This window comes from Phoca vitulina, unplaced genomic scaffold (assembly GCF_004348235.1).
Source record: "Phoca vitulina isolate PV1807 unplaced genomic scaffold, GSC_HSeal_1.0 scaffold23, whole genome shotgun sequence".
NCBI lineage: Eukaryota > Metazoa > Chordata > Mammalia > Carnivora > Phocidae > Phoca > Phoca vitulina.
The window spans coordinates 6,483,362-6,509,573 of NW_022589726.1; the positions used below are offsets into that span (position 1 = coordinate 6,483,362).

The 26,212-nt window shown below is 35.5% G+C and overlaps 1 protein-coding gene and 1 pseudogene across 1 annotated transcript in view; one reads left to right on the forward strand and one right to left on the reverse strand.

Annotated features, from left to right (window-relative positions):
• Nucleotides 1-2,626: 2,626 nt before the first annotated feature.
• The window catches only part of CAND1 (cullin associated and neddylation dissociated 1), a 45,724-nt gene continuing 22,138 nt past the window's right edge, over nt 2,627-26,212 (reverse strand). The window contains exons 4-15 of the mRNA XM_032420434.1: nt 25,207-25,330; nt 23,380-23,636; nt 23,193-23,298; nt 21,898-22,043; nt 17,145-17,437; nt 15,547-15,688; nt 13,713-15,206; nt 12,848-12,943; nt 10,263-10,432; nt 10,018-10,182; nt 8,586-8,693; nt 2,627-7,776 (exon numbers count right to left, since the gene is read on the reverse strand). Of these exons, the coding sequence (XP_032276325.1) occupies nt 7,552-7,776; nt 8,586-8,693; nt 10,018-10,182; nt 10,263-10,432; nt 12,848-12,943; nt 13,713-15,206; nt 15,547-15,688; nt 17,145-17,437; nt 21,898-22,043; nt 23,193-23,298; nt 23,380-23,636; nt 25,207-25,330 (3,326 nt within the window). The 3' untranslated portion in view covers nt 2,627-7,551. The remainder of the gene's footprint in view (nt 7,777-8,585; nt 8,694-10,017; nt 10,183-10,262; nt 10,433-12,847; nt 12,944-13,712; nt 15,207-15,546; nt 15,689-17,144; nt 17,438-21,897; nt 22,044-23,192; nt 23,299-23,379; nt 23,637-25,206; nt 25,331-26,212) is intronic.
• LOC116642663 lies at nt 15,842-15,954 on the forward strand (annotated as a pseudogene).

Sequence of the window (26,212 nt, forward strand, 5' to 3'; positions counted from 1 at the left end):
TGAAAGTGGTGTTGAGAATAAAGGGAAGAAATGAAGAACCAACTTAACAAACCAAAAACCTGGGAGAGGTTTGTCCTGAGCTATAGGGTGGCAACTCAATCTCTGAGATGAGGACATGAGTGAAGACAGGAATGGATGTGAGAATTTTAGGTGGAGGGACGACCTTAATTTCACTGATAAAATGAGATTAATGGCAGTCCACTGGGTATGGAAAAGAAAGCTAAGTGTAAAACTTAAAGGAAGATTTAGGGAATGGAAGAGTAAGCATCCTTAAATGCAGTAAGAGGACAAGTAATTTTATAAATAAGCCCTTTCTAAAACCAACCAGGAGGTCAATGCTAGGTGGAAAACTGAAGGCTAGGTTGGACTGAGAAAATGTGGTGGGAAATACAGACTGCAGGACTCTATGAAGTCAAAGATCAGGTTAGGGCCAGTGAGCACAGAATTTGGACAGGAAGTTGTAGTTAGAGTAGGTTACCAAAGGTTAAGTTCAAGTAGCTCTGAATTGAAATAGCTAAGTTGTAGCCCTCAGAGTGGTTGAAATAAACTTGATAAAATCAAGAATCATAGGGTTGGAATATTGAGTAAGAGTAGCTACGTACATATGTTAGAAGACACCAACATAGCTGGCACTTTTAGGGTGTAGTTTTGTTTGCAAAAATACACTTGAAATGGCGGAGTGGGGGTAGGGACTTGAGGTAGGTGATCTGTTTCTCATTGGCCTGGGTGCCCGTGTTAAAAGTGGGTAACAAAATCTGTCACTCTGGAAAGGGTGAGGGTAGTTATGGAGGATAAAGAAAAGATGCGAGCAGTCAGCACTGGCACTGAGCAAAGGAAAAGCTTGAGAGAAACTCAGTGGCAGGGTGATTGGAAACAACTTGTAATAGAGGTAGGGACATCTAATTTTGAGCTGTTTGTGGTGGGGCATGCAAGATGACATACCTCCTCTACCTCCCTTGCTTCTTAAAAAAAAAAAAATCACAGCTCAGCTGAGCTTACTATTTTCACAAATGCCTTGTGAGTGAATGTTCAGCTATTATTTATGGCCGTGACTTCTTGCCCACCAAAATGTGATCCTTAGTGATGTGTCATTGTCGGGCACAGGCAAGAGGAGAGATTGATTCGTTCACTTTCCCTTTGCCACGGCAAGGGACAGCATTCCAAATGGTATCTTGGTCCTGCTGGGTCCCAGTGAGATGGGAAGCCAACCCCCCATGCTACCTACAATAGACATGTTGACTAATTAACAAGTTGTCCTAAACCCATTTTGGAGAATGTTCATATTGCAGTATTAATTGTATATACTTCCAATATCCAATCAATGGCTCTCCTGTCAATTTTATTTCAAACATCTTGACTTCCTCTCCAAACTATAGTTGTTTGGCATAACCTTCCTTCCTACCTACATTACCCCAATAATGTCCCAATTCATCAACAAACGTCTTACCTTCCTTTTAATCCATTCTCTAAACTGTAGCTAATTTTTCAAAAATACAAATCCGATTACATGACTGCCAAGCTTTTCAATCTATGGATTTAATTTCAGGGATGATGACAAGCCAAACTATTTACAAGGCCCCATATAATCTGCTCTCCCTAGCCTCTCATTACTCTGTCGTGAACTACAGCCACTCAGTTCTAAATACACCATGACCTCTTGTCTGTATGCTTTCGCCAGTTCTGTTCCCACTGGAGTACACAGCTTTCTTGGCTTAGGCTTGTTCTGAACCCCAGACGAAGAACCTCTCTGGTACAAATCATACAGAACCCTGTATTTCCCCTATTACAACGTTGTTTCATAGTACTTATGCAGTGTGTCTTCCCCAATATCAATCACATAGTACTGAAGAGTAGGAGGTACCAAGGGAAGGAGGAAAAAAAGGTAATCAGCTTTGCCTTGGATCCATTTACAGAAATGGAAGCATGGTAACAGATAAATCTTGGCTGCAGAACATGTGAGCAGGGCTACAGGTCAGCAGCGGGGCCTCTTATCTGGGCAGCGGCACATGGCCGTCTGCTTAAGGCCTGACTGTACTTTTTTTTTTTTTTTTTTTTTTTATTTATTTATTTGAGAGAGAGAATGAGACAGAGAGAGAGCATGAGATGGGGGAGGGTCAGAGGGAGAAGCAGACTCCCCGCCGAGCAGGGAGCCCGATGCGGGACTCGATCCCGGGACTCCAGGATCATGACCTGAGCCGAAGGCAGTCGCTTAACCAACTGAGCCACCCAGGCGCCCCAGGCCTGACTGTACTTTAGAGGGCAATCGATGCTGAAACAAATTTCTCAATCTTTTAAATGTAAATTTTAAGGACTGAATGATTTTCAAGGTTATTTTGGACTTAAACTGTGAGCCAACCAACCTCATTAGTATTTCAATAATCATGTAAAAAGAAAAGAAACTTTTTTTTTTTATGTCTCTGTCAGTTCTCCCAAGTGGTACTGAGATGGTCAAGAAGCTTGACAGACTAGTCGCTCAATGGTCTGCTTTTAGTTTTGTGGTAGTTCTTCTGTCACATGCCTACCATCATCAGTCTTTAAAATCCCATGTGTGGGTATCAAGATTCATACAGAAGCATTTTATTGTCTCCATACATCAACTAATCCTAGAAAAATAGCAAAAATCTGCTATAGTCAGCTTAAGTTTAATAATGGCTTTCAAAGTCCAAATATATAGTTTTGGAATTATACAAAATAGCACTATTTGGCAGGACTTCACATATTATAGCTAAACAGGAAATTACCTGTACTGGGAAACAAGTCAATTGACTACTCTCTTGCAGAGAATATGAGCAATTTTGAAAACCTACATTTTAAGAATTCAAGAAAAATGTACTAGTTGCGCGTGGCTACTGCGCCTCCATCTTTCACACAGTGCGCCGATCCCAAAGCACTCCAACTGCTTCATACTCCCCTGTACAGCAGCAGCCCCTTTGCACTTTTCTGCCAAGTGTGCAGAAAACATTTTATAACCAGAGAAAAACAGTATGTTAAGGGATTTAAGACCATCCATTTCCATCAGAGGAGGTTATACAATAGAAACCTATTTCCACTAAATCATGAGTTGTACTTAATGATTAAGAAAATAGGTTTATTAGAAGTAGTACTTAAGATAAATGGACACAAGAATGTCTGAAGTTTTGTCTGTTGGTTATAGCTGCTAGAAAGAAATCTCTGAAACAGTGGTTCTTAATTGGGGGCAATTTTGCATTAACCTCCTACCACCGACCTCCACTGGGGACATTTGGCAACATCTGAAGACAATTTTGGTTGTTAAAACTGGGGTTGGTGATGGTACTACTGGTAGTATCTAAGTGGAGAGAGGTAAGGGAATATCTTAACATGCACAGGGCAGCCCTCATGACACAGAATTATCTAGTCCAAAATATCAACTGTGCCAAGGGTTAAGAAATCCTGATCTAAAGATGTATTTTTCCACTGAAGTCTGAATTCTGCAGGAAAGCATGGATTTTTATATCTAGAATAAGGAGCCAGGAGTTTTTTCCAGCCCTTTTAGGAAAGCCTTAGTTCATAGACAATAATGATTCCAAACAAAATACACATTTGTGTGTCTTCTAAAAATACACTAGGATTATAGTAAGCTACTACCATCATAGTAAGGTAGCTACCCTTACCTAAGGAAGTTCCTAAGTTGCATTTATACTAAAAGTGAAATGTCTGTGGAACAAGTAAAATACCTTTTCAGAGTAACAGGGTTAGTACAGGCTATTATAAACATGAGGTTATTATGGTACATTACCCAGTTCTGGAGTATAATTCTTTAGATTTATGTGTGTGGGGGAGAGAGAGAGCATTCTAGAAAAAAATCACTCAATGTGCATCAACCATTAGTTACTGATAATGGCTAAATACACACGAATTCCAATATTTCCTAATCTGGAAAATTTTCAGTTCACAGAATGTAAGCTTTTTCTCCAAGACCTAAGTAAAACAATTTGCCAAAATCATCACTGATAATCATTTAAGATCAGAATTAAAAGGTATGAAGAGGTCAGGATATTAAGATTCCCACTACTAAAAATTTTATTCTGAAACCTGACACGCATTGACATCACAGGGTCTAACAAAAGTAAAATTACTTGCAATATTCCCTCCAGTAGTTTTAATTCCCTCCAGCTGGTTTTTATGATATCCAAAGAAAAACAGATCACAATTTGAATTTAGAACTAACTTTCTAAGAGCACAAACACGTTGCTGATAAATCTTGCCCTAACTTGCAGTAGAGGTATTCACAAAAATCGTATTTTTCTAGTAATAGGAAAAGCAGTAATTTCACTGTGTATCTCTTTCTTAAGAAAATGGCCTTATGCCACCAAATACTTGTGTTCCATTTTTACAACCAAAGGTATCAAAGGAGTTTTATATTTAATTAACTGGAAAAGTCAGTTAAAACCAGAATATTCTTTTTCCAAACAGTAATATGAAGTGTTACTATATTGTCCATTTTCCACTCTACAAAGGATTAAATAAGATTTTAAAAAGATATGAATCTGGGGTGGCAGTGATTTGAAAAATAAGATTCAATTTAAGATACAGCTAGAATCCAAAATTTGCTAAAAATTTAAAGCTCCTTAACATCAAAACATTTACTAACCATAATATATGTAGAGAATGGCAGTTAATTCTAACAATTTAAATTTTCGGTAAAATTTAATGTGGGCAGAAAATGTTACTTCAACTTTTTAATTGTGAAGTATTGCCATATACTTGGTCATGTGGCTAAATAAAGTTTACATGGCTTATTAACTGTTTCAATGACCAGGGATTTTGAACATTATTAATGAACTTCGATCATGCCTATGTAATTGTATTATTTGCTGTCCAAGAGTGAGCTATAAAATATCAAAACATCCCTTAGAACTGGTTAAATTAGATATGCCCCTATTATTCACCATTTGGTTAATTATGGTTACATAAATTTTTTGGTAAATATTCAAACATTTGATGAAGTCATCATACTCCTACCTTTTAAGCATTCTAATTCCCAATGGTTAGGAAGCTTTAGACCTCACTAACGTGAAGACCTGACCACACTTTTAAGAATTATCATTCAGTGCTATTGATTTTATATGTAAATTTTTACATTAGGCCTTGCCATACCAAATTTCCTTTCCGCTTTAGTTTCATAAAATAACCTCAAAATGCAACTCCCCATATTGAACTTTAGAACTACCTGGCTTTTTTTTTTTTTTTCTTAATAGTTGATGTGTCCTCAGGAAAATCAGCAAACAGTTTTTCTATGAACTTGTAGCTCTCCTGAGAAACCTACATACGGAGAACTGCTAAGCAGAACTTCCTAATAATATGTAAGACTGGTAAGAGTAGTGTGAGTGGCAGACTATGACTGGACTCCACATCTTGCAACCACCATTCTAGTATTGACCTGACCACTACAAGTACACAGTTAATCAATCAGTAGGACTCAGCGTTTAAAATCTGCGTTTTCTTCTCCGTTACCTAATTTTGTCATGTACATAAATATATATATATGTAAATATATATATATTTTAAAAAGCACTAAAATCATATCTACTACTAGAAAAAAGTGTGATCTATTTTTGTATTAAAAGATAGACTTTCAGCTATGTTAGAAAAATTAGCCATCTTCCAAGACTTAAAAAACCATGCCCTCTTGGAAGTTAAAAAAAAAAAATCCAATACATGAAAAGTATTTGGATTTAACTTTAGACAATTAACTAAGACATTCACACAACATATGCATGTCAGTCTCCTATATGGTCCTAGAGCCTGCAGTATTTTAATTTATTGTGAAACCATGTAACCAAATACTTAAATATATCCACAACATCTATACCACGGTAATGCATAGTACATAATATACTGACATCTCAAAATAAATTTCTATTACAGTTTTATGCAAATTATGGTATAAGATTATCACCTGCCACATTTTTGAAATGGCACCAACTTCATGTAACGTTCTATATTAATGTACTAAAATCCTTACTGGTAATGATGTCTTATGCATTATCATCTGAACATTTGAAATCAAGCTGTTAATCTAATAACCACAGTATGTTATCAATTAAAATCACTGCATATTCAGATGTTAAAGCAGGAAGTTATACAGCAGGAAAAGTATTTCTAATTCACAGTTTCAAAAATAAAGGGTGCAGTTTTCAAATATGATTGCTTAAATTGGTCAATTTAACAACTGCCTCCTTCAATACATGTAAACTATGTTTGCACAGCATTAGGAGATGTCTTTTATTTCAGAAATTAGTTCTTACTGTTACAGGAGCACCACAAATTTGAAGGAAGAGGCTACAGTGTGAAATGAGCTCACTAAAGGGTATGTTAAATAAAATTTTAACTACAATATAAGGTACTGCAAAGCTTTGTTTCCCCCCAGCACAGACCCCTTAATGAGGAAAAGTAGCCAACACTTACCAAATACAATATGTAAATTAGCTCTACAAGAAGGGAGGGGGGAATCTAACCCAACCAAAAGAAAATACTATATTAGCTAACAAACCTGTGATAGTCAGCTTCAGAATTTTCCTAAAAATAAAATTCAAAAGCATACACAGTATTTGTATCCTTCGATAAGGAATGCAGGGATCCAAAGGGAATGAAAGAAACATCTGGTTTTAAAAATTTCTAAGTGGAAACACACACACACAAATGGGTAACTGAGAAAAACTGAGTACTTAAATATTCAAATTTTAAATGTGTAAGAAAATTTATAATAGAAAAAGTGGCAAATTGTTATTGTGACTTGATTTGCTGAAAACATCTGCAAATTCACACTGGCATTAAGAAAACCAAAGTTTCAAAAATTTACTCCTCTCTCTCTCTCTCTCCAGATATGTTTTCTGTGCAAAAATAAATATCTGAAAATTGCACTAATACAATAATACTTATTTTAACTTTTGTTATTATGAATAATCTGCACATGCTGCTTTACAGACAATACATATTTGTAAACTTGCTCATGCAAAATTAGTGTGCGCAACAGGGATATCATTAATCCCCATACTTAAAAAATGATACCTTATCTTTTTAAACTGCCAAACCCTTTGAAATGTAACAAATCTTACACAGATATTGTCTGCCAGCTAAAAATCAATTTATGTTGCTGAAACAAAAAGTTATACAAGAAAAACATGGTTTTCATCTTGCAGAATTTTTGATTTTTAAAAGAAAATTTATAAAAGAAAGAAATTCATGGTCACAAAATTTTAACATTTTAATCCTAAACATTACAGGGCAAATAGATACTGGACCCTATCTCCATAAATCCTCACTTTTAGTTTCCATTTTTTAAATGTTGCCCTAACCACTAAGACATTAGTGGTTTTACAACCTCTGGAGATTGTGGAAATACATGTTTCTGAAAGAAATGCTACAAAAACAACAATGGAAGAAAGCCAAACTGTCTCCGTGAAGGAAAAAAAAAAAAATATGGAACATTTTGAAGCCTTAAATACTTCTCTTTCCATGTTTTCTGATTAACCTGTCAATTCAGTGCATCATATGGTCAATATAATGGTCCCCATGTTGAACAAACACCTAACTAGTGTCCATTGATTCCAAGTTAGTAGATGATGAATCTTTTTGGATACTTTCAAAGATGGCCGCCAGCTCAGGGTTAGAACTGATCTGTGACTGGAATTCACTCATCAGTGGACTCTTCTCTGCTTCTGGAATGGTTAGCAGCGCTGCTACTGCTCTCATGGCAGATCGCTTTAGTTCATCTTGCTTTTCAAACTCCTGCTTTACTGAGTTTGCCTTCACCTGTAACATTGAGTAAATTTATACTGTGTGTTACAAAGACCACTCTTGAACAAAATTTAAGCACGTAGAAATTTCTGGTAAATAAAGCAAAGCTATTGTTTTATACATCCAAAAGGTACATTCTACTCTGAACAGTTATTTTTAAACATTTTAGCAGTAACTGTTCTTCCTTTGAGGAAACATTTTATACCAACCCCCTCATAAAACAGAAAATCTGGAGCCATCATGGTTGAAACAAAGAATGGGACCCAGAGCCTTATCTTACCTGGTCATCAAGTCCTACTCCAGCCCCCAAGAACTACTCCTCTAGCTACCCTGTTTAGTCCTTATTCTTTAAGAACATCATGTACTGACCTCTCTGTGCCTTAATATGTATAATCATTTTTACATGAAAAGTCCTGTTTCACCTTCTGAATCGAAAAATAATTCGGACTTTCATTTTCAAGGTCCATTTTAAAAGTCATCATGCTCATAGAAAGCTTTCTCTGACTCCCTCCCCTACCCACCTCCACCAGAATTCATCATTTCCTCTTTTGTGTTCCTATCACACTTTATCCTGTATCAGCACTTCATCATATGTATCATATTATTATAACATTAAATAAAAGCTTTTAGGAATAGCATTTAACAGTGCTAGTAAGTTTTTTTGTTTTTGTTTTTTGCTAGTAAGTTTTCTAATAGGTTAACTTTTAAAACCAACTGCTACATAGGGTACTAGCATGGTTAAATTTGGAAAACTGGAGTACAGAATCAACTAGGAATCGTGAATATACCAAGTCTGGCCTGAGGTGATGTCAATCACTGATTACCTTAGTTGTACAGGTGGCACGTAACGGCTCAACAAGTCGGTCCAACCTCTGCAGTACTGCACTTGGACAAAGGGTGGAGAGTCTCACCAACATTAAAAATGTTAGCATCTATTAGAAAACAAAAAATTTAGACTTTGCATGATTTTCTAAAGACAGTATTCCAAATTCTGACAAAGTTCTTAAGAGGAATGACTACTTTCAAACCTTAGCTGAGGAATATTAGTTACAAGCATTAGACAGACCTAACCTATAACGTGGTCCTAGAGTACAGAACAGTGGTTCTCAACCTTGGCTGCACATTAGCACTGCAGAGCTTTAGAAATATGCCCAATTCCTCAGCCCCTTTCCCAGAGATTTTTACCTAACCTGTCAGGATAGGGCCATAGATACAGTAAAAAGCTTGTATGCACCAGAATGGAAAATCACTGAACAAGAAAATAACTGAACTAGGAGAAAATCTTCAAAATAAGTTTCTACTGTCTTAGCAGGTATCAAAAAGACTGGTTATTCAGATTAATCCAGTAACCCATAGTCTTTTTTTTCTCTTTAGACTATAAACTGTAGAATGAAACAGGAAGATTCTATTACTTCTTTTGGGGATTTGTTCATTGAATTCTGAGAGGGTCAGGTTACTACCACATACGGAAACAGAAGTTGGGATTCTGATAGTATGCTCAATTACTGTTCAGCTGCCACTTTTGCTCTGCTTGACTAAAGGAAGGCCCCGAAGAGCAGAATAGACACAATGCACTTTTTTTTTTTAAATCACCCTTTTATAGTTCATATTTAAAACAGATGTGAGCAAATAAAACAAAGAGCAATTATGAGTAAAGTTCATGCTCTAAACCTAAAAAGCAGTGTGATTTCTCTCTAGTTGCTTCTACAGATTGCTTTCTATAGAAAACAGTCCTTTTGTGTTATCCTTTAACAAAACTCTTGATATTAAGCCTATAATATCATATTAGAAAGTAAAAATCCCTCATTCCAATACATAAAATGGTTATCATGTAGAACAGCTCTAAAGACAGTCCAAAGAATTAGCTAAGACAATGACGGAAGACTACTATCCAATATTAAGACACGACAAAAATATCATACTCTAAACAGCAAAATCTGTCTGGACTCTTAAGTAAGGGAAAGCTGTAGAAACTATGCACTAAAGCAAGCTGGCACAGGGAATTTCTTAGAATTTTCCATCCATAACGTAGACTTGACTTCCTCCTCCAATGAGGTTTCTGGATTTTTCCTGTATGTCAACTGATGTTACATTGCATCACTATTACTTTTGCATATTATAGTTTATAACACACTTACTAAAATCATGACAAGCAAACCAGTTTTTCTTAATAAGCAAGAGTAAATTACAAGGGTGAAAGTGACTATAGGAAAGTCTTCTTCTAAAACAATCTATAAATAGGCACAAACATCTTACCTTAATATCGTAATGGTCCTTCAAACCATCTTCAACATGATTCAGAAATTCAAAGATATCTAGTCTATCAAGACAACTGTCTAAAAGTGTGTACATACACTCAAAAGCTGCCTTTCTAATATCCAGTCCATCATCAACTGTATGCTTAAATGGACCCATTTCTACCTGTTGAAACAAAACAGAATGTGTGGATATACTTAAAAATAAAAGACAAGCTTAGATAAACAGTAATGTAACTAACTTACCTCTCTTATAAGCTCCTTTCTAACTTTTGTTTCATTATAAAGATGTGGCAGAACAGTATCTAGAAGATCCCTTATTAACGATGGTTTATTATGTGCTGCTGAATTGAATGTGACCAAGGCTACTCTTCTTACATTCAAATCTGGGTCTTCCAATGTTTTTAGGAAATCACCTGAAAATTTTAAGAGAAGCAACATATACTCATGGTAGGCTTAAAATAAAATACATATGTTTTTTCTATATGGGTAAGTTTATTGTTGATATTATTTCTTCAATGCAGGTCACGGAAGAATATGATGATATAATAAGTGAACCTTAGAGCTGCTTTTAGCAACAGGTAAACTACTGATTAAACATAATTACATTCAGACATGATAACTGACTCTTATAAATAAGCATTCTGTAACACAGAGGGCATGGAATGAGAGAGCCCAAAAAGTTCCCTAATTACTTCTACTGATGTATTTTAAAAAGGTAGGTTGCACAGAGAAGTGATGGAGCCAGCAGCTACAAAAATAACATAAATGATTCTACTCAGAGTTCAAAATTAGTATTTTCACTAAAAGCAACAAAAACAGAAAAACACTGAGTTCAAAATAAGATAAATAGGATGAGGACTAGATCCATTACTTGATAAACTGATTACTACTAACAAGTATACAATTTATCAGATGATAAAAGAGAAATAAAACATTTCTATCTTTAATAAGAATATATAAATTGGTAAGAGGGTTAAAAATACAAAAGGAGGTAACTGAAACCTAATATAGGACAAAAAGCAGAAATAAGTCTGGTCTTGCCAATGTGGGGAAGAAATTATAGTGCAAAGATGTTTGGAGTCACACAGATGGTGATCCAAATCACTTCATTTGCCGATTGTATGACTTTTGGCAAGTTACTTTAGGCAAGAGCCTCAGTTTCTCAGTTTACAAAATGAGAATTATAAACCTTTAGGCTACATGAGTAGAATAAATTGCATGTATACTGCTGAATAGTGTCTGGGACATTGCTGGTATTCACATGGAGTTATTGTTCATCATTATGTAATCACAACCTTACAGTCAGCAATGTTTTGGAATACATAAGGGAAAAAAAGAGGTGCTAAGACTTGAATGTATCACAACAGCAATTTGAAAAAAGGGGAAGGAAGTAATACTAATATTTTAGACACCATATACTGGTAAATTCAAGTCTGACCACCCAGGAAATTTCGGATTACAAAAAGCGTTCAGGAGGTACCTTGGAATCAAAAAGAATTTAAATATACCAGACTAAACCTTCTTACCCCTCTGTTTGCTTACAATTACTAACACAGTGAATTAGAATAAAGTATTTGCTTTCAGAAAAGCATCTAAAATACTGCTATTACTATGGACAAATGGTGACATGCACTAGGATTACCTGTCCCCAACTCTTTGGTTTAGTTATTAACAATTTTTAAAAGGCTTCCTAGGTGGTTCTGATGTTCATATAGTCACAAATAATACTAAACTAGATCATAGTTCAATGAGAATGACCATCATCTGCTTTAACTATACCAATGATACACAATGGTTGACTTGTCAACCTGGAAATATGTCTCTAGAGATGTGGCACAGGACTCTTCTCCTTTGTCCTATCTTGTACGACACAAAAAATGTCAAATATATCAAAGCGGGGTGCCTGGGTGGCACAGTCAGTTGGGCAGCCGACTCTCTAGTTTCGGCTTGGGTTGTGATCCTCAGGGCTGTGGGGTTGAGCCCTATGTCGGGCTATGTGCTCAGGGCAGAGTCTGCTTGGGATTCCCTCTCCTTCTGCCCCTCCCGCTCATGCTGGCTTGCTCTCTAAATAAATAAGTCAAACCAAAAACAGATGAGGAGAACAAAAGGCAAGAATCCTCCAATTCAGACCTTATGTCTAGGTCCCAACAATAGCATCCATTTATCCCTATGTCTCTCTTATTCTGAACTGATAATCCATTTTTGTAATTCTTTTAAATTGTTTTTTTTCCTTTCTGGCCTACTGCAGAATGACACAAAACTACAAAGCTTCTTTGTCATATATCCTTCTATCCTCTCTGCAGCTCTGTCTTCAAGAAAACACCAAACTAAGCTCTGAAGGTCTTTAGTATTACCAACTCTAGGAAAACTGATGATGAAAACAACACAGGGAAGTTGTAAAATCAATAAAATAATCCTAAAAGCTAAATCTTGTCCTTGTCGATGTAGAGACAGCCCTAGTCTCGCCTGGCTATCTCTTAGTTCTACTTTTTTTTTTATTCTTAGATTGTCTCCACAGATCTCCTTGGGAGCTGGAGGGCTTATAAGAACAGAAAATTGGGGCTATAACAGATCAAGCAAGATTAATTTATATCTGGTCAGATAGACCAAATATGTAGACAACTCTGAAGCCATCCCAGTGTATTTATTTGCAAAATTATCTGATAACTTCAAACTAAAGGATGATATAAGTATGTAAGGTCACACACTGTCAATTATCTTTTTAATGAAACAATTACCAGACCCTTACAAGCATTTTATTTTAGTTCCTTGGTAATATTTTTAGTTACTGAAATTATTAATCAGTATGTTTATCTGTTTCCACTTACCTATGCAGTTCTTTAACAGGGGATCAATAGGCTGTGGATGATCAGAAATAGTAAACTTCACAGCTGTAACCACTGAGCTTCGGGCATATGATGAGCCTAATTAAAAAGAAATTTTAAGTCTATTGGTATGTAAATTCACTAAAATCCATGGATATCTTTATCATTTTCAAACCACTTCAACTGACACCAGTATCCTCAACTCCTTAAAATTCTCTTTGGTCAGGAGTACCACTCATTGCTCTCAGGGCAGGCAAAGTTTACTCATAAAACATAATCCCATTAGATTTCAAAAGAAATAGTATCTTCTGGGAAGGAGAAGACCTGGGAGAGCAACAGTGGAGAATCTAGCCCTCAGAAAAGGGAAGTGTTTAAACCCATAAATAGTTTACAAGACCTTCAAGTGTTTTCTTAAAAAAGCAGTTTCTAAAGAAAGCAATGGCTATTATTACCCACTACTTGGTCTAAAGGAGTTGACACTGGTAAATGTGAAAACAAAAGTCTTCTAGGATCCTTCATTTGAACTAAGTTCACTAATATTAGTACTGTAATTAGTACTACCAAGTTCCTTAGTATGTATTAATTCAAGAGACATTTGTCTTTTCCACATTTTAAAATAAAAGAGTTAACATTAAAATATAATGAACAATAGGAACTACAATAGATTTAACCATGATCTTATTACTCTATCCTTTTTAAACAACAAAATGTCCTTTGAATATAGCTCCGTATTGCAACACAAGGCAACAGGTTCTACATGTAACACAATACAAAAAGGCTTTAGCTTCTGCATTAGGCATCTTTCAAGGTTACCAACTGCTAATAATTTTTTTTTTTTTTTTTTAAATAAGAAAATCTAGGTACCCACCTGATATCAAATACCCCTTAAGCCGTGGAAGGAGAGTTTCTGGATCAATTAGAGTGAGTTTTCCTAGACATTCAGCAACAACATTTCTGGTTCCTTCTTCTGCACACTCACAGTGCTTTAGCAGTAAGGCCCAGATGTTTTCAACATATGGTTTAAGGCCCACTACTGATGCAGAGCTAATAATTTCCTTCAAGGAATGAAGCAGAAGATACTGCCTTTTGGGTTGACTGGTTATTTCTTGTAAGACAAATGGTAGATACTCAGGAAGGTTGCCCACACTAATGCTGCCTAAAGCATAGGAGGCGGCTGATTTAACTTCTTCACTAGGAGATGAGAAGGCTTCTAATATTACAGATTTTAGTTCCAGCTGCCCACTTAAGTCAATATGATGCCCAACTTCTCCGAGAGAAAGCAGAGCTAAGAGACGAATGGAATCTGTAGACCTTGAGTTCTTGACATCTTGAATAAACTGACCTACTACAGCTGGTCCTTCTTTAGGGCATGCTCGAGTAAGGGCAGCTACACATTTGGCAATAGAATAGTAAGACTGCTTGTGAGTAAGAGCGGTGCTCTGAGAATAAACTGGACCAGTCAGCATGCGCAACAAATCCATGTATCCTAGATTATTTGTTCCAGTGACAACCAGAGCTTGGAAAAAGTCTAGCATGGCGCTAAGAGCTCCCCCCTGTAATAAAGGTGATCTCACAAGTCCAATAAGTTCATTGAGAATGGATCCACTTATCTTTGAAAGGGAGGAGGGATACACTTTTGCCAGTGTGGTAAGGAAACTGATAGCCATCTGTGAAACATGCATATCACTTTCACTGATAAGAGGTGGGAGCTCATCTAGAACTGCATCAATCATGGCAGCTGTCAAGCTGTCACTATAGTTTTTAATTAGAATATCTAGGGCAGAAAGGGTACCCAGTTTCAAAGCTCTCTGGTTTTTCCTGAGAAATGAAGCAAGGATAGGAACCCCTTCTCCCAGGACAGGCCTCAAATCTATCTTCAAAGGCGACCCAGCAATCAGTGTCAACGCCTTCACTGTAGTTAAGCGGGTAATTTCATTCTTTAGTCTCTCCAAGAAAATCTGAAGTGTATTAGGCAAATCAGAACCCAAATTGTCTCCAAGGTTGCAAATAATTTGTCCCATACAAGAAATAGCCCTTTCCTTGACCTCCTGATCAATGTCAGCTGCTTTCAACCTCTTAATGGTACAGGTAAATAGATCTTTGATATAAGGAGTTGCATCAAACGAGGAAGGCTGATCTAAAGGACGAATTACTTTGACAAGCTGCTGGGTAACAAGAAGTGCTTCAGATGTAATCTTGTAAAATGGGTCTCCAACACAAGCCACCACCGGAGGGACCAAAGCCTGAACGTGAGGATGGAAGACTTGAGGAGAGTGGTTACAGAGGATTACATATAGACACGACAAAGCATCAATCTTCAAATTTGATGAGCTTGATTTATCATTCAGTGAGAAAATGATTCCTAAAAAGCCAACAAAAAAAGTCCAATAATTTTTATGTATTTCTAAGAAAGAAAAAATTAAAAACTAATCCCTAAAATTTTATTAAAGTTTCTACTTAATCATACTATATCTCTATAGTAGAAATTCCACAATCTATGATAAATATTAGAGCCAAAAATTTTAAGCTAAGATTTTAACCTTTTTACTTGAAAATTTCTAACTTTAGGTGTTCAAGATGGTTCTATGTGCAAATTAAGTTGTCACAAATTACCTTTTTGAAGGAAACAACTGTTTAAGCTTATCGAAGACTTAATAAAGTCTATAGTAAGTCCCCAAAGTGATTTACTATTTCTTTCATACCTGGCACAAGTACAGGAATGTGTTGCGTTAGGGCCCCAGGTAGTACATTTACCAGTTCAGTTAACATGTTAAAACAACACTGTCGGGTCTTCACACTTTTTTCTTTCATCTGTTTGTGCAGAGCTTTAACAATGTTGGGAACCTGTAATTATCACACACACATTAGCTGGTTCAGCTAGTGGTATTTCCTCAGTACACTTAACACAAATTATCAGGGATGGGAAGAGAGGGAAGAATTTAACAAGATTGTTAGACACAAATTTTGTCGCACTCTATTTGCTTTATACTGATAATAGAGACTATACTTTCAGGGATCATTTCTACAGTTTGTATCATTAGCTTTCTACAGAGCAAGAAAGTCTTCCTTGATTAATTTTAATTATGAAATGCACAAGACTAAATAGAAATCAAACCAAATAAATTTTCAAACAAAATTTTAGGAACATAATTTATAAATGGCTTTTTGAACAAAAATAGCACAGATCTGCATTAAAAGAAAAGGGACAAATTACGGAAAAGAAACCATTAAATGGGTCTTTGACTTTGGGTCTTCTCACAATGAAATAGACCTCACTTCAAAATGTAGCTACAAGCAGCAAGGTTATGATTCAAAGACATCTGCTTCTAAACTTTCTAACGTTTTGTTAGTTGGTAAAACCTAAACAAAGTATTTACTCATCTTACAGATATGAGGATACATACAGACACATGCCATATCGAACAGTGATCTGAATGCTAGAGACAAAAGAAAACCACCTAGTTCATTACATCATCAGAATGTCCCATGTTTTTATCTGACTTCTATACACTTTTTCTCATTTCCTTCTACAATTAATCTTCAGTGTTCACCTTTAAGTTCACCATGATTTTTTTGTTAATTTGTACTACTTAAAAGCAAGACAGATATGTACATCCCCCCTGGGTTATGTGTTCAGTACCTCTCAACATCTGTTTTTGTAATTTATAAAAATGAACAAATATGTATGCCATTGGGCTGCTGTAGGGATTATATATAAGACAGAAAAATGCCTAGCATGCATTAAATATTCAGTAAGTAGGAGCTATATAGTTCTAATCTTTAGAATCTTAGAAAAGATGTCCTGCAGTGAAAAATATCTATGCCAGCTGTTATTAGTAAAATAATATGGACTAGGCACCAGACTGTTTACATAAATCACCTCATTTCTCACTACCGTGGGTAGACCATTCTAAGTAAATAAACTGTTATTACGAATGAGAAAAGTGAGGTTTAATAAAATGACTAACTTGTCCAGGATCACACAGCTAAATGAGGAGTGAAACGAGGTATGAACACAAGTAGTGTGACTCCATAGCTCTAAGATTTCTCTGTTAATATCAAAGATAATTTTACTGAACCTTAAAATTATTTTAATATTATCTAGTAAAATCAAGAATACCTCAAATCAGAATAAACTATTTACAAGTAACATAATATGAATATACATAAACTACTACATAAACATATCCCAGAAGTATGCTTTTCTGAAGATGTTCTGGGACTCAGATTTCCATATAAAAACACAATTTTAAAATTTCATATTTACAAGTATGACTTTCAACCATACTTTTAAACTGACCTGACTCTGAAGCATTGTTAAAGGTGTTTCTCCCTGCTCCATTGCATCAGGGTCACATAGCCAACTTTGTACAGGACGAGTTTGCTTCAAAAGAGAAAGGTATGCATGAAAAACATCTGCCTTTACATTCTCTTCACGCTCTTTAAATCTGGATATCAGTGCAGGAGAGACAGTCTTGTAGAATTCTGGAAGCATTTCATGCCTTGTGCTAACTACAGCATCCAAACACTTAGCAGCTGCACGTCTCACTTTCCAACTCATGTCATCGTCGTCACTGTATTCATCATCGCTCCCTAAAGAGAAGTTTTAATGTTAACAGGCTATTAATCGTAAGAAAAGTTTATCATTTAATACAGAAAGTGAACTGATACTCAAACCCAGTTTTATAACTTTTCACTAACACACAGCAATAGAGAAGTTTTATTTTTTCTTTTTTTAATAGAGAAGATTTAAAAGATTAAGTACTTAGAAAGACTCTATAAATTTACACAAAGATTAACCTCTAAAGAAAATAATCATAACTGTTTTTAACTTGTTAATCATCTTCTCACTTACTATGGGTAATGAACAGCTTATCAATCTTTAATGATTAACACGTGAAACTTCTTTGCAACATAAATATTTGTAAAATCAGCCTTTTAAAACAGTATGAATAGAAGTTCAAAGGACTCATTTGACACTATAGGAAAATCAAACAATCAATCAAGGAGTTAAGATAAACGAGGAAATAAGATTGATGACTATAGATGAGGTGTTAAAAAAAAGCATGGTTACCAATCCCAGGACATGGGGAGAAACAAGAATCCTGACATCAGCTTTCTTTGTGGCTAATAAGGCTTTTTACTAAATTTGTTGATGGGCTATTAGGAAATAATATGTATATTTTCAACCTTTCAACATATTCTCTTAAGGTAGTTTAAAGAAACCATACTTCCTCAATTACAAGAAAATTCTGGTAACAACAAAGCACCATGTAAAAACAGAACACCATCTTCTCCAAATTCCTGTTACACCTTAAAACAATAGTCCAATGCTATTAACTCCATTTCACTTATGTATACTTCATTGACTTTCATGTGTGTGAAATCTCTGAAAATTATTTCCTTCTAACACTATAAGGCTGAATCAGTTGGGTAACGAAGTCAGGAGGATGGCACAAATACTAGCAGTTCTCAGGACAGTCTAAAATTATCTAACAATAATTTTGTTATTCTTAGATAAGATTATAGCCCTGAAATGCTGATTCCTCACTGGGGGAAAAAGATGTCGTCTCTTCATTGGCTTCTACTCCAATTAGCTTAGTGACAGCTAAATGTAGCTAGCTATGCCTTAGAAAATCCTAGGATTATATAATAAAATCTTCCAATCTCCAGAAGGTTTAATTTCATCATAGCACATTATAGGAAAACCCAACAAAATACTACTAAACCCAAGGCATTTGACTTATCATATGTGAATAAAAATTACAAGGTACTGTATCAAAATGGACTATTTAAAAGCAAATAAATAAATGAAGTTTTTCCCACGGCAACCCAACTATGGGAATTATTTTGCAGAAATATACTTTGTTGAAAAAAGGGTTATTAAAACATTTAATACCCTAATCACTGAAATTATGTTGCTTTTATGTTAAATAACACTATGGTAGAAAGGTAGTTATTAGGTATGATCCATGCAAACAGATAAAACAGCTGAAGGACTTGGTTATTCAACGTAAGTACTTAGCACACTAAAAACCAACAATCAAAAACAGGAACATATACTGCTACTGCTTTTTTCAAAGGATACTCTCCTGTTACAATCCCTTCAATACAGCACATTTACTGAGTGTCTTCTGTGTGTCAAGCACTATCCTAGGCACTAGAATAAAGCAGTCAATAAAGAGGATGAAAAATCTCTGTCTTCATGAAACTTACATCCTAGTGGGTGGAAATTATTACAATATGTCAAAAGGGATTAGTTATAATAAAGAAAATAAAAACGTTGAGAAGGAAGACTATAAGTAAGGGGAAAGCCCTGAGATGTGAGACTGAATGAAGAGGGTGTATGAGAGGAAGTAATTAAGTATAACCCCAAAGTTTTTGGCCTGAGAAACTAAGACGAAGGTACCATTCTGAGATAGAAAAGGCTAAATAAACAGGTTAGGTAGGAGATGGGGGAAAGGGAAGGGTAGGGGAGAAGATACTTTAGACACCTAAGCAGTAAATCAATTAAGCAGATGAATATAGAAACTTGAAATTCACAGGAAAAATGTGGAATGCAGAAAAAAATTTGAGTTTTCAGCATATTGTGATATTAAACTCAGGAGACGAGATGAGATTAACAAGAATTAAAGAGTATCACAGAGAAGTCCAAGGCCTAGAATACTCCAAAGTTTAGTGTTCAGGATTTTGAAGAGCAACCAGCATAGAGACTGAGAGGGAGTAATCACAAAAATAGGACTAGTATCAGTAGAGTGTGGTATCCTGGAAATTAAATAAAGAAATGCTGCTGATTTGAGTAACAGGCAAACATCTGAGGTCACTGGTGATCCTGTCCTGAAAGATTGGATTCATGAGAGATAGAGAAAAAGGAACTGGAGAGCATTCTTTTTGAATTCTGTTGTAAGAGAAACTGGCAATAGCTGCCAGAGTGTAGTACCAGGTTAAGAGGGATTTTTTTGTAATTGTTTCTGTTTTCTTTTTAAAAGATAAATGAAATTATAGACTTTGGAGGAATGTAAATTCATTCAAAGAATCAAATTTAAAAGTATGAAAAATATCAGGAAATCCACCAACCCACATACCTTGTAACTTACCCATTTAATTATCTCCATTATGATCTTTTTTTTTTTAAGATTTTATTTATTTGACAGAAAGAGACACAGCGAGAGAGGGAACACAAGCAGGGTGAGTGGGAGAGGGAGAAGCAGGCCTCCCGCCGGGCAGTGAGCCCGACATGGGGCTCGATCCCAGAACTCTGGGATCATGACCCAAGCCGAAGACAGACACTCAACGACTGAGCCACCCAGGCACCCCTCCACTATGTTTCTTTTAATACTAGCAGAAACAACTAAACATGAGCAACCTCTATGTCCTTGAAAGTGCTATTTCTTTCCAAAGTAAATACTACAAATCATAGCACGATCAATCTTAGGAGCCTCAGAAATGTTTAGATGAAGCAAAAATGAACTTTTGGAACTTCATCTAGATAAAAAGCTTCTGCACAGCAAAGGAAACAGTCAACAAAACAGAGGCAACCCACAGAATGGGAGAAGGTATTTGCAAATGACACTACAGATAAAGGGCTGGTATCCAAGATCTATAAAGAACTTCTCAAACTCAACAGCCGAAAAACAAATAATCAAGTCAAAAACTGGGCAGAAGACATGAACAGACACTTCTCCAAAGAAGACATACAAATGGCTAATAGACACATGAAAAAATGTTCATCATCATTAGCCATCAGGGAAATTCAAATCAAAACCACATTGAGATACCACCTTACACCAGTTAGAATGGCAAAAACTGACAAGGCAAGAAACAACAAATGTTGGAGAAGTTGTGGAGAAAGGGGAACCCTCTTACACTGTTGGTGGGAATGCAAGTTGGTACAGCCACTTTGGAAAACAGTGTGGAGGTGCCTCAAAAAAATTAAAAATAGAGCAACCCTATGACCCAGCAATTGCCCTACTGGGTATTTACCCCAAAGACACAGATGCAGTGAAAAGGGCCATATGCACCCCAATGTTCATAGCAACAATGTCCGCAATAGCCATACTGTGGAAAGAGCCGAGATGCCCTTCAAGAGATGAATGGATAAAGAAGATGTGGTCCACACAGACAATGGAATATTACTCAGCCATCAGGAAAGGATGAACACCCAACTTTTACATCAACATGGATGGGACTGGAGGAGATTATGCTAAGTGAAATAAGTCAAGCAGAGAAAGTCAATTATCATACGGTTTCACTTATTTGTGGAACATAAGGAATAGCAAGGAGGACATTAGGACAAGGAAGGGAAAAATGAAGGGGGGGGAAATCGGGAGGGAGAGATGAATCATGAGAGACTATGGACTCTGAGAAACAAACTGAGGGTGGAGGGGAGGGGGGTGGGCGGATGGGTTAGCCTGGTGATGGGTATTAAGGAGGGCATGTACCCATGGAGTGTACCCATGGAGTACTGGGTGTTATACAAAAACAATGAAGTGTGGATCACTACATCAAAAACTAATGATGTATTGTACGGTGACTAACATAATAAAATAAAATTAAAAAAAAATGTTTAGATGATTCATGAAAGTTAAATGGAGCCTCAAACAATATCTAGGATTTTTCATGAAAGTATGTATAAAACCAACCATACTGCTGAATATGTATATCTACCACACAGTTTTAAAATAACATTCATTTCCCTCCTTACAAAAACCCTTTGCAGAAAATCTGAATAAAGAACAAAATTCTCTTGGCTAGTAACTATAAATGTACTAGTAACATTTTTTTTTCTGTGTATTAAAAACAATAAAACTGGGACATAATTTTTGTTACCCACTTTTTCACTCAACTTATTAATAACTGCTTTAATATTTTTCTAGATTCTGAAAGTGTTGCATAGCAGTTCAACACATGAATGCCCCATAATTTATTTAATCAATTTTCTATTGTTGAATATTGAGGTCATTTCCCCTTTCACTAGGTAAGGATCATCTCCATCTATAACACTGGGCCTTTCATGAAAATTTAACAAACTCCTTCTGTTTAATTTGAAATACCTTGGTCATCATCGTCACCACCATCTGCATCCATGGCATTTTCATCTTCATCTTCATCATCATAATTATAATTTGGATCATAGGTAAGATATTTAAGACAAATATTTATAATGGTAGAAACATGAGGATATACTTCCTTAGGACATCTGAAGAAAAAAATAAAAGCTGCCTTGAATAACTGTACTTTTCTCGATTCACTGTCTGACACATTTTATTACCAGATTTTTTTCTTCCCTTTAACATAGCATAGGAAAACTGATCCCCAGCCTTTCAATACCAATGACTCTGCATATTTTAAAATATTTACTTTTCAAATTACACTTAATTTTAAGATGAACTTTTCCCATTTTAACCCCTCTGAAGTCAGGATGATTCTTACAATAACTGATTTATCATGGTTAATGTGGGATAGTATAGAGAGAAATCTGTATATGCTCTAACTTCTCAACATAAGATTAGAAGACCAAGCCCAAGTGAATGTGCTCTTCAGCAACTAGGACTGTCTGTGAAAATGCCAATGCACATACTTCTACGCTTGGTCTTCTAGCTATATGCTGAGAGAGAGAACATAGAAATCCCCCACAAGAAAGGAGTAATTTATGTTTCTCAATTAAAAGAACAGAAACGAATCGCACAACTTCTGATTTTAAGAATTTGGTATGACCATAAAGCTACTTCTTAAAACCATGAGTGGGGCAAGGGATTACTACAGATAACAACCAGTCAAGTCTCAAGACACTATGCTATACCAAACTGGCAATTTTAGCCAAAGGCAAAAAAAAATCTGCTCCTCAGCCAGTTATGGCCTTCTAGTACATAAATGAAGATTTTATTATTAGAACCAAGGTTTCCAAATTGAGACTCACTGCCCTAGCAAAATGGATGTGACAAACTTCAAAAAATGTTAGAAAGATATAAAATTCCCTACATAGTTTTGGCCAGGTAATTGATTTACCCTGCTGCTCTTTAAGACAGTAACTACATTATTAAATTAAACCAAAAGACAACCATAAATACCTTTACAAATTCTTTCAAGTCCTAGCAATGAAAAGGAAACATTTCAAAATAAATCTAAGGACCGTATTTTGAAATATAAGATCACATCCACTTCAAATACTGCACTGATTTATCAGTTACTGTTTAATGAGAATTTAATCAAACACATCCAAAACCAAAATTCATCCTGGCTGTCAGTAAAATAACCCATTTCTCCTCACCCACCTACTCTAGATCTTAATTATTACTCTATTCTTAAGGGAAACTTTTATTTGAATATAGAGATCCTAAAAACTTACCTTCTCACAAATGACTCAAAGGCTTGAATGCAGTACTCTCTTAATTCATCGTCATCTACATTACAAAATTTTACCACCAAAGGAATTATCTTCTCAAGGTATTCACCTAAGAAAAGCATATTGGTTCTTAAACACATTCATTTTTTTTTAATTAAAGAAAATTTTAAAGTATTTAAATATTTCTTACCTATTCTATGACCAGCTTGCCTACTAATTGCAGCAATACATTGTATGTAGGTTCTTGTTGTTGACATGGAATCATTTTTGGATAATTCTGACAACAGATGTTCAATAAGATCTACAAAAACTATATTTCCACAGCTCATAACCAGATGGCCAAGAGCAATAATGGTTCTTTTCCTCACTGCAAGTCTAGGGCTGGTCAACTGGGGGAGCAGACAGGTCAGAATTGAAGGATGGAAATTAACAAGAAGTCCTCCTTGCCTTAAAATAAGAAAGAAAACCATAAATAAATTCAAGATTTCTGAGCACTGAAATCTCTGGCCTCTGACCTCAATGTATTCAAACAGTAAAAATTTAGATGACATTAATCCAAATTCAGAATTAAAGTAAAACTAAATTCTTACTTTCTCTAGCAACCCAACTGAAAAGTTAAGTAAATGCAGTTTTGAAATCTGTATCCCAAAATTCACTTCTAGAATCTAGAACCATATCCCCATCTATAAGATATCCAACCAAGCTTGAGAATACATCAAAAAAACAATGGTCTTGTCACTTTTCCCTTCCAGATCTCTAAAGTGTTTTCCCTATTAATAGCTTTTTCTCTATGATAGCTTTCTGGGGGTTCTTAACACTCAAAATCTCAGAACCTCTTGACTATCCCCTCTCCCTATGGTCTTTCCTCAACATATCTACGTACTAAGTTGCACTGACCCTGTTGGTCCAATCCTCTCTTCCAAATCATTTCACATGTGCAGTTCAGGGAGTCAATAGCAGTTAAACATCTATGTGCCAGGACCCTGCAACTGATCCAGTAACACAGGACAAAAAGTCTAACTGAGTATTTACTATCTACGAAATTAAGTATAAATTCCTCACCCTCTTCAACATGACCACAACCTATGAAAATGATTTCCTACCACTTTTCTATTCATTCCATATATTCTGGAAAATGAGAATACAATGTTTCCCAACTCTAAGACTACTTATGCTGATATAGTCTAAGCCTGGGCACAGGCACCCGTGCCCTACCCATTCTTCAAAACTAAATTCAAATGTCATTCTTTCCATAACAAACTTTCTTGGAATCCTCCATTTTAAACCCCAAAACACACCAACAGTCTCAGTATTTAGTTCCATATTTGTTCTTATCTCCTACAGTAACATATAAGTTCTTGTGTGTGCCAGAATGACAGCTCTTATCTTTTACTCTAACTATGTACCATATGAAGGCACTTGATTATTTTCGAGCTGCAGTGAATCAGGCACAAGTAATACACAAACAATGAAGACATATAATGATTTTGAGAATTAGGGATAAACTGAAACTGACAGGTCTTCTAAGGTATTTTCCCCCTTGGAGTTAATTAGATCTTCCTATCTTCCCAAGTTTGACTTCCAGAGGAAAGCAAACAAAGAACAAATGTATAAAGCCAAGCTCCCTCCTCCCCAAACATGCAGTATAATCATGGTTGCTGAAATTTACGCCATTATTTTAACTGGAAAATTTGCTACTCCTACCAGTATATCTCTTATTTAATAGAGAAATCACTGTAATCAAAATATATGAGTAAAACAAAACATAAAAACTGTGCTGAAATATTCAAATCACAAATTTTATTACTTTTCAAAACTACAAAAAATGCCTGCTATGCAATATTACGTGATAAATATAATTAGCTTATTTCTCCCATTACCCCTACCCACATATTTATAAAACAGCCACAATTTAAACATGGACAATTTTAGACCAAATTATATTTATCAAAAGGTGTTTTTAATAAATGCACATAGTTTTTGTATTACAAATAATACAAATGATAGGCATGTTTACCTGCTCAACATATCAGCCATAATATCCAAGGCTTCTAGCTGAACAGAGACATCTTCCTGCTTCGCTATTGCACTGGTAAGACGTCCAGTAATCTTTTTACATACGTTAGCAGCTAATGCAGAGCCTACATGAATAATAATCCAAGAATAATTTTAAGGCAATTATACTGACTCTACCTTATATCCATGGTGGTTACCAGATATTCAACAACTCTAAACTTGATTATAATTGAGACTGACTTAAGAGATCCATGTCAGAAAAATATTTCAAAACAGGTTGCTTTCCAATAAAATAATTTATTAGATATAAACAAGAATAAGAGTAATAACTGCAGAAGGAGTATATGACACAGGCAAAACCATAATGATTCAACAGTCTGTTGAATGAACTATTTCTACATACTGACGTGACGGCCCACTACGGAGCCAGCGGCAGCTACAGTGTCTGCGCCTCTAGACTAGAAAACAGAAATGAATTTTCTTCTACTTGAATACTCTTTACTAGCAACCTAGACTTTTTAAAATTTCAGTGAATTAAAAACCAAATATATTCTGAGCTCTAACAACATGATTTCTTAAAAGAGAGAGGGAGCTGTAAACCTGTAAGAGCCTTCCTATTCCAATCCAAAGATTCCAAAACTTCATTATGATGAACTAGAAATGCTGTTCCAGAGAACTCATAAATCAAGGTTACTACTATTTTGAAGTATATCTGTCTTATTACTGGCAAATGGGGGATAAAAAAGGAACACGAAACTAATCTAAATGGTTAATAAAATTCTTGTTTGAACCAGAAATTGGCTAAAAACAAACGTGTTTCAATGAAAAGAAATGAGGAAAATATCAATATAATACAATTATAAGAAATATTTTATTGAAATAATTAATAAGACCAAAGTAACATTGGTAAGAAACAGTTGAAAAAGCATCAGCTTTGGATTAAAAAATAATGGAGGACTTGAATCTTCACACAAATAGGTAATCACAATTTTGGGTGCATCAACCTA